Source organism: Myotis davidii, unplaced genomic scaffold (assembly GCF_000327345.1).
Source record: "Myotis davidii unplaced genomic scaffold, ASM32734v1 scaffold72, whole genome shotgun sequence".
Lineage (NCBI taxonomy): Eukaryota > Metazoa > Chordata > Mammalia > Chiroptera > Vespertilionidae > Myotis > Myotis davidii.
Genome location: NW_006284618.1, coordinates 3,550,862 through 3,560,153, shown reverse-complemented (window position 1 = coordinate 3,560,153; position 9,292 = coordinate 3,550,862). Strand labels below are relative to the sequence as shown.

Here is a 9,292-nt window from a genome sequence, read left to right as displayed (position 1 = left end):
TTAGTACATACACTGATGGCTGCTGGGCTGTGGTTACTATGCAATGCACTTGGGTACAAAAATTCTCCAAGTCAGACTCATCAGCCACCTGGTTGGTGAGATTTTCTACTGTTGCATTTCATTTAGCATTAATCTTGTTTGTATAGTAGCTGCTGTACTTGCATTTTATGTTCATTGTAACTTCATGATGTAAAACCAAGGGTGCAGAAGGAGTTAATATACAGACATTTTATTTTCTGATTTAAAAAAATAGGAATATTTATAGTTTGATTTATTCTTAAGTGTGCAACCATCTTAAAGATACAGCTCATGTTGTTTAATTTTTGGAAGCTCTTGACAGTCAGTCAGTATAGATTATCTCTGGAGCCTGCACTGTTTAATTCTCAGTGTCTGTGCAGTTGGTGTAAGCAGATCACACAGGGCAGTCTCCAGGTCACCAACTGGCTGTGCAACTAGGTACCAGCTGAATTCTTGCTTTTCTCTGTCGGAGGATAGTCACCGGTTTACTTGGCATCTTATTGTAGCAGAATTTATTTTTTAGGAACTCTAAAAATGCCCCTCAGATAATTCTAGTAGAATTGTTAAATCTTAAGAATATCCTACTTTTTATCTATGTTGTTGTGGTAATAAAAGAAACCCAATGAATATAGTTTATTAGCTGTTACTGCACTCACTAAGTTTGGCAAAAATCTTTAAAAAGGTATCAAAAATGTTAATTTAAATATCTATTTTGAAATTTATATCTGACTGTCTGACAAAGAATTTGATTTTGAAAAATTTCCCTGTACTGTCAACATGCCATGAGTAGAAAGAAACCTCTGTTTGAGGTTTAACAAAATGTCCCTGAGTGTAGGTTTAAACGTTCCCTCCTCAACCTTGCAGCCTCATTGCCACCAGTGGCAACTTTTATTTCCTTTCTGAGCTCAGCTGCTTATTAACTGTGTGTCTTTGGACAAGTTACCCTGTACCCAGCCACCTGTGAAGCTGAGATGCCATGCTGCATACCTGTCCAGGTTATAAGTACTGGGAACGCTTATGTAGAGGGCCGTCATGACTTGTGACACAGGGTAGGTCTTCCATGAAAGATATCTATTATCCATCCAATATCTTTGGTTTCTTCTGAATGTAGATCATTATTAAATATTTATATATTTGGTTTCCATTTTCATTATTGTAACTCATGTTTTACATTCAACAAAAATATTTCCAAAGAATTTTAGTGCTGCAAAGGTTTTTGAACTTCAGCTGCCCTTGACGCCTGGAGAGTGGCTGTCCTTCACTGGGACTCCTGGCCCATGCGCAGCAGGATTTGCCTGTCGCCATTGCCTTTGTCTTTGTAGGACTGGTCTCTGGGGCTCCTAGTGGGGAGGCACACGTAGTGATCTGGCTTCAGCAGCAATGTTAGAGGCTTATTTGCTTCCCAGAAGAGTGTTCAGTAAGGAACCCTACTGGGACCCAGGACTGTGAGAAGAGACACTTTTAAAAGCATACAAGACTCTGGTTTTCTGCATGTTCTGGGTTACAGCCACATTATCTTGTTTCTCCGTAGTGTAGCCCTTTTATGGATTTTACTTTTCTGTTAGAATCCAGTCGTACCACAGATAGGGGTCTGGTGAGCCTAGCTCAGTGATGGCGAACCTTTTGAGCTCGGCATGTCAGCATTTTGAAAAACCCTAACTTAACTCTGGTGCCGTGTCACATAGAGAAATTGTTTGATATTTGCAACCATCGTAAAACAAAGACATATTTTTGATATTTATTTTACATATTTAAATGCCATTTAACAAAGAAAAATCAACCAAATGAGTTCGCGTGTCACCTCTGACACACGTCTCATAGGTTTGCCATCACTGGCCTAGCTCAATGCCCAGTGCCCAGTATGTGGTGGGCACGCCACAGATCTCAGTCAAAAGACAAAAGATAATGAACTGCCTTTGTGGTCACCTTGTGTGCTCCTCTCTGGTCTGACTGCGGAATTGTGGGAAAAACAGCACAGATGTGTCCACAACTTTAGAGTCTGTTCTAGAGCTGCCTCCCATTGTTTAGTCTTCTCTTTGTTCTTTTTTCACTTTTATTGGACAGCTGATGTTGATTTAAAGTGTATATAGTTTTTCTCATAAACACATTTAAAAATGAAAATAATTAAAAATATTGTTTCAAAAGGGTGTTCTAGAGAAAAACCAGAATTAAGGTAGTAAAAGAGCACCCAAGAGCATATGAGGTGGGAAAATCAAACGAAAGATAAATGGTTGTGCCTCCACCATGTCAAGGTTCATTTGCGTAGATATGCTGGATTGGTTAAAGCTCCGGCTAAAAATAGTGTTTCAAGCCCAGTGGAAATCTTTTACTCTCGGAAAAATGCAGTAGTTACATTTTAAAAACTTTTAACAATGTAATTTATCAATAAATTTTATTTCCTACAGGTATAATGTAAATACAGGTTTTTATTGGTTTTAAAAAGTTTATATTACATTGACAGTCCTATGAGGGAAAGATGCAATATATCTCGGTTTTTCTCAAAGTGCACTGTTTTTTAAAGTCTTACATAATAGCTTATAGTAATTGTGTTTAATTATTGGGAGATTGTGTGACTTAATGTGTTTCAGATTCGTGCATCAGCTATCACACGGTGTCTTGTTGAGGGGCATTATCACACAGCGTGCACGCATCTCATTTCACAGGCATTCAAATGGGCGCAGATACCTGACGCCAGGAACCTGCAAGGTATCTGCTTCGTGCCTAGCAGCCTTGCAGGAGTTAAAAGTAAAATTTATCAGACATCAATAGTTTATTGAAGAAATACTCCTTTTTGCTTCATAATTTGCAGAAGGCTGCAACTGTCAGTCATGATGTACTGCCTCTTGAAATTAGTCAATAGAGCAAACAGCAAGAATTGCTGTGGGCAGAAAATAAGCACTGTAATCATGACATAACTGGGGTCAGTGATTTATGGATTTCAATATAGTAGTAGCTGCATATGATTGAAAATTTACTAGGTCACTAGTGCACCAAAAATTTTATTCACAGCCTCCAGGCATCTTTTGAAATGTGCAACAAAATAAAAACCTCTGAACCTGTTTTGACACCGCAGACTCAGTAGATGACATGCCAGCCCAGTGAGTCTCATTTAAATGTAAATGTGTCATAAACTTTTGTACTACACTCTTTAAAAAACGTCAACTACTAGAAGGAATAATGCATGTGAAACTGATTTACATATCGAAGTTGTCAAAAGGACCCTTTTATAATCAAAATTCTCTTATTTTAAAGTTGGAAGCTGAAGCTGTTCCTGAAGTGTCTGAAAAATATGAAATTAGTTCTGTTCCCACGTTTCTGTTTTTCAAGGTAAGGATAAAGCTGGCACAAGAGGGGCTCCTCTGCCCTGGGCCGTGGGGTTTCTGTTTTGGTTTCGTCACCCTCTTCCCTGACCCCTGAACATTCCCATTGGGTTGTTCCTGGCTTTGTCCCTACTTGTAGTCTCAGTGTTTGCTTGCCCAGGGGGTCCTGGAAAAGTGACATGGCTTGGAGGTCCAGCAACCAGAACTGGAGCTTCTTGAGAGCAATTCAGACACATGCCGTAGGCCCACAGTGTGTTTGGCGTTGGGCCAGGAGTTGGTTGCTAGGGGGGTGTGGACGGAATGAACCGCGGCCTGGCCCTGGTTGGATGAATGATTCCTGCATGAAGCCATGCAGATCTGTCCTTAGGGTCCCCTGGGTGTTACCCCAGTCCCAGATGCCTCCTTTATACTTAAAAAAAAGGACGCATCCCAGCCAGAGTGGGGAAATCTTTCTGTTTTAGGTGAGACTGGTCTGGCTCGAGTTTGAGATGTGGTGATGTTTACAGCCAGCCCAGTGAGTCTCATGTAAATGTAAATGTGTCAGAAATTTTTGTACCGCACTCTTGAAAAACATCAACGACTTGAAGGGATTTGATATTTGAAAATTTACAGATGTTTTCCTAGTATGTTCCCAAAAAGGGAAGAAAGAAAAAAAGAACAATTAGTTATTTCTAAAATTGAGATGCATTGCAGGCAATTGGTAGTCAGATTTCTAAAAAGTTTTCCACTAATAGTGTTGACCCCTTTAAAAATTGGCTGGAACTATGGATTCATAATTGTTATAATTTTGGAGCCTAAAATATAGAGGTGACGGAGGAATGCCTCACATACTAAATGAGTTTTTTAACTTCAGAATTCTCAGAAAATTGACCAGTTAGATGGTGCACATGCCCCAGAGTTGACCAAAAAAGTTCAGCGACATGCATCTGTGGGCTCCTTCCCACCCAGTGGTAGTGAGCACCCCAAAGAAGACCTCAACCTTCGCCTGAAGAAATTAATTCATGCTGCCCCCTGCATGCTGTTTATGAAAGGGACTCCGCAGGAGCCGCGCTGTGGTAAGACGCTGCTGTTCAGATCCTGTAACAAAGGGGCCTTCACCAGGAGGGGTCAGCGAGGTGCCCACGCTGTTTTCAAGCTGTGCCATCTCCTGTGCTTGGGTTCACATACCTCCAGAAACTCAGGAAGGTTCCAGTTCCCAGTGGGGTTAGGTAATTACTTGGGTCATATGAGTTAGTTTGCACTAGAAGCTCAGAATATTGGAACCAAAAGGCGTCTTAGAAGTCATCTAATTCAGGATCGTTGTTGCTTGCGTAAGTACCCAAAGGTGTGAGGGCAGCGTGCCCATGGCCTATCTCCTGGTTGTGGAGCTGGGATCAGCTTCCGACTGCACATTGCCGGGCCCCTGAATGGGCTTCCTGCCTGTTCCGTTACCTTTGCTGTTAACAGCTGCCCTCTCTGCCCTGGCACCCCGCTTTTACCCACCTCCTCCAGATGTAGCCATTCACAAGCTCACTGAGCTCTGCTAGTGTTCCTGTGTCTGCCCTGCTACTGCTGCCTGCCTTGTCTCCCGCATCTAGTGACTGTGTTACCCATTGCTGTCATTTCTAATTTTTAGCTTCTGCTAATTTAAAGATTTCTAATTCTGTGTCTTACAGTCACTCTTATTTTCTGAAGCTCATAGCTGCTTGTGATATTGTCCTTAAGTAAATTTTACAGTTATTTGACGCCTCTGGTATGGGGCTTCTGTTGTTTTCTGTGTACTGTGCCTCACAGAGCAGTGATGCTGCATAATTGAGCATTTAATGCCTTTTGATGCACTGCTGAGAATCTGAGTATTGGTTTCAACTGCATAGGAGGGACTTTGTTAGGTGGGTGCTATTGGTAGGATTATTGGCTGTCTAGAGTGACCATGAAAATAGCCAAGCTTCCAAATAAATTCAATTGTAAATTCTTCCCTATGTGGTCAGTAAATTACATATTAAATTATGAAAACGTCTAGTTGAAAAATAAGGTTTCATGATGAATTCTATCCTAAAAAGATACAAGAAAATCATTTCTTTATCTCTCAGTTCTACTTGAACAATTTCCTTGCCAACATCCACATATCAGGTGGCCTGCTGCGTATGTACTGAAGCCAACGTGATCTGTCCCCGTCTGTCCCCGAGCTAGCTGCAGTGGCCTCGGGCAGTCTCTGGGAGGTGCTTTGTTTTCAGTGGAGGGTGCCCTGGTTTACCCTCTGCCGTCAGGCATGAAACTCATTTCTGGCACTTTATGTGGTGACAATAACAGGACTTAGAACACCAGCCCAGTTACTAGAAGTCTGGAGTGCTGCAGAACTGGCTGCAAAATGTGGGTGAACCAGTGTGACAGGTTAGACTGGGTGAACCTACAGAAAAACCAATAGAATGTTTTCCTCTCTGGGATCGAACAGTAGCATTCTCTTCATCTGTGCTGGATGAGAACCTAAGGAAACTGGCAGGTGGGCTGGCTCAAGCTTGAGGCACCGGAGGGGCTGGCCAACTGGATGTCACGACAGGTGGGCTGTGGTCCCAACTCTGCCCCTTGCCACCTGCCTTGGCAACTGGAGGTGCAAGTCAGTCTCCCTCCTGTGCCTCCATTTCTTCCTCGGCAGAGGTGGGAGTGGGAGCCAGTCTTGGAGATCCTTTCAGCTCACTTAGAAATAATCCTTCAATGCTTCCCTTTCACTTCATTAGACTGCCTTTTTGATGTATTTATGGCTATTTTTATGTTAAGTGTCTGAGTGGCATTTAGAAGACTGTACAAATAACAAGTTAGAATAAAAAAAGAAGCTTTAAAGCATTTCAGAGCAATCTGAAAACACGATATTATAGACAGATATTCAAGATCTAATTAGGAAATTAAAAGATTTTTAGATACCAAGGATTTAACAAATTTTATTCTTTATAATTTTTATAACTACATTTTTTTAAAAAAAATGTATTTTTCAACGGCATCTGACATTCAGTATTGTTTTGTATTACTTTCAGCATGGTGGTTAGACATTCATATACTTTACAGAGTGTTCTCTCCCTTTCTCCCCCCAACCCCTCCCCGATATTTCAAGTACCTATAACTACATTTTAAAAAGGCTTTTCTACTTCCTGATGTTTGGTTTTTGCTACATGCCTTTCTGTCCCATATAGGAAATAGATCATTGCACGGTGCTGGTATTCTCTAACAAAATACCCACCTGAGGATGAATTGGGAGACGTTTTATGTGCCTGCCCATTAACGTCCTTCATCAGCTCCGCTTCCATTGCTTGCCCGTTTCTGTGCGCACTGCGACACAAGCTCTTGATCTTCCAACGTTTCTTAGAGGATTGTGTACCACTTTCGCCCTCTTCCTTCCTGAGCCTGTGTGGTGGGAAGTTGTTTGCTCCTCTCTCAGCCTGTTCGAGGTGAAGCGGGGCAGAGCCTCCTTCGTGGCTATTGGCTGTGTGGACTCGGGCGGCTGGTACTTCTGTGTTTTGCACTGAGTTCACTTTGAAAGCATTCCCGTCAGTAATAACCATGGCTCCCTTTGATGCCGTGGCTTTTTGATTAGCTGGCTCCCACCTCACTTTTAGTTAATCAGAAAAAATGTGAAGGAGTTAACACCATTTTGTATCAAGGAACCTTGAAAGCCGTTTCTGGGTCTGCCCTGGAGTCTCCTTGTTCTCAGACCAGACCCTGCACGGCTCACGTCTGTCTTCCTAACCTTCCGTGGGCTCTGTCTGCGGAGTCGGAGTGTGTTGCAAGCCTGACATGTCAGTAGGGGCTCAGTCGACAGGAGTAGGTTGTCATTCTGTGATCCTAGGAAGACAGGACACAGAGGGCCCTCGTGTGTTAGGGGGATGTTTATGAAGCACCGAGCTGTACATCCTTTTAAGCAGAATGTAAAATCCTCGAACATGCAGGTTCATTAAGTTAGTTGGGAATTCTTTTATCTCTTTCAGTTAACAAAGCTTTTAGCAAAAGGAAAGGTATTTGAACTGCAGAACAGACATTTCTCCTGCAGTGAGAGTCATCTAATTGGGTTTTACTTTTTAAATCAGACACAAAAACATGGAAGGTTCAGGAGTGTTCTTTTGGTTTCATTGTTGTTCATGATGGAATGTGGCAGCTAGGCTTACCATTCACGGCGTCTGTCGTGGTAGAAATGACTACAGGTAGAGAGTGATTCTGTGGCAGTTAAACATGCGTTTTCTACTTTTAAATATCTTTATTGCATGTGCGCATGCATGCATGCATTTTTCTTTAAAAAAGTGTGTGTAAATATTTTGTTATTAGAGTAAAGCCTTCTTACTATTTTATCCTTAAGCATAACATTTCCAGTCTGCCACTTTAACCCTTAAAAATGAAGCACTACCAATCAATCTTTCTGGTCTGCATGTAATTGCCTGAAGCTAAAATAAAGCTCTTTCTGAGCCAGTTACAGTAGAAATGAGTTAATATATTGGCAACAGAATAACCATCAGCCATCAGCCGTTAGCTGTTTACTAATGAACTCCCAGATGAATGAAAACATTTCAGAGTCAGGGTTTTACTTCAGGCTGTACGTGAACTTAACACTTCAGTAGTAGGAAAGCAACTTCTATGCTATACAAATAAATATAGGGGGCAAAAGGAGGTTTACAGTTGCTCATATGGAAAATAATACGATGATTAATAAATAATAATGCAAGAGTAAACTGTTTCCTGTACAGCTGTAAACCCCCTTTTGTCCACCCTGTACTGGTGCTGCTGTCCGTAGGCTGGGCTGGGAGATGTTTGGTGCTCACTAATACATCCACATCTTGGTAGTAAAGGTGCTTTTGCATGGCATCAGGTAGAGCCTGATCTTGGAAATAATCTTTTCTTTGTTTGCTTGCTTGCTTTGTTTTCTTTTTTTGTTAATCCTCACTGGAGGATATTTTTCCTATTGCCTTTTTTTAGAGAGTGGAAGGGAAGGAGGAGGGAGAGAGAAACATCAAGTGAGAGAGACACATCAATTGGTTGCCTCCTGCATGCACCCTGACCTGGGCCAGGATTGAACCTGTAAACCAGGTATGTGCTCTTAATGGGGAATTGAACGCGAGATGCCTCAGTGCTCAGGCTGATGCTCTAACCATTGCGAACACTGGTCAGGGCTGGAAATAATCTTATACTGAATTTTATGATTCAGTTTTATTTACAAATAATTGCAAGTATTGAAAACACTTGGGAAGAATTAGCTTACAGAAAGAAAAATATCCTCTTTTCAGACAAGAACAATAGGTTTATAAAAGACTGATATTCACACTCTTATTCTTCAGTACTAATGTCATTCTAAGAAAAGGATGTCAAAAAAGTATGGAACATAAATGTGTCACTAAATATAATAAAATTAAGGAGCATAAGATTGTCACTACAGTGTAGTGAAAAAATCACATAACGTACTTTGGGGAATGTAAATAGTTTAAAAAAGAAACTGCCAAGTTATGACACCAGATGAGAAAGAGCTCTCTCAGTTTATTGACAGTTCATATATAATAACAGAGGGGGTAGCTTTGAAACCCAGTGTGCAGAAGTATCCCTTTTGGACGACACAGAACACATTCACTTGCTTTTTAATTTCTCCTCTTTAGAGGCGGCAAAGATTAAGAACTGCTGAAATGGTTACATGGGAAGTAGTAATGGGCAAACCGACTGGGTCTCCAGTGTGGTCAGGTGGTAGTTAAAATAACTCCCGTGGAGCTCTTCCCTCCACCAGTGTTGATTCTCACAGATGCACACAGCAGAGCTGGCAGGGTCAGTCCCGGGGTCCAGGTCAGTCCCCTGACTGATGGGCCAGGGCTTGAGGCCCTGCTTTTTGGCTTGTACTGTTTCTTTTACAACAAAAAAATGTGCCTGATATCGAAGAAGAACTTTGATAAACACACACACACACACAAATTCACAAGTGTATTAAAAAGTTAAATCATGTGTGTGTTGTG

At 41.5% G+C, this 9,292-nt stretch overlaps 1 protein-coding gene across 1 annotated transcript in view; it reads left to right on the top strand.

Annotated features, from left to right (window-relative positions):
* The window catches only part of GLRX3 (glutaredoxin 3), a 22,936-nt gene that overhangs the window by 3,040 nt on the left and 10,604 nt on the right, over window positions 1–9,292 (top strand). Inside the window, exons 2-3 of the mRNA XM_006754930.1 lie at window positions 3,271–3,345; window positions 4,192–4,393. Coding sequence (XP_006754993.1) covers window positions 3,271–3,345; window positions 4,192–4,393 — 277 coding nt within the window. The remainder of the gene's footprint in view (window positions 1–3,270; window positions 3,346–4,191; window positions 4,394–9,292) is intronic.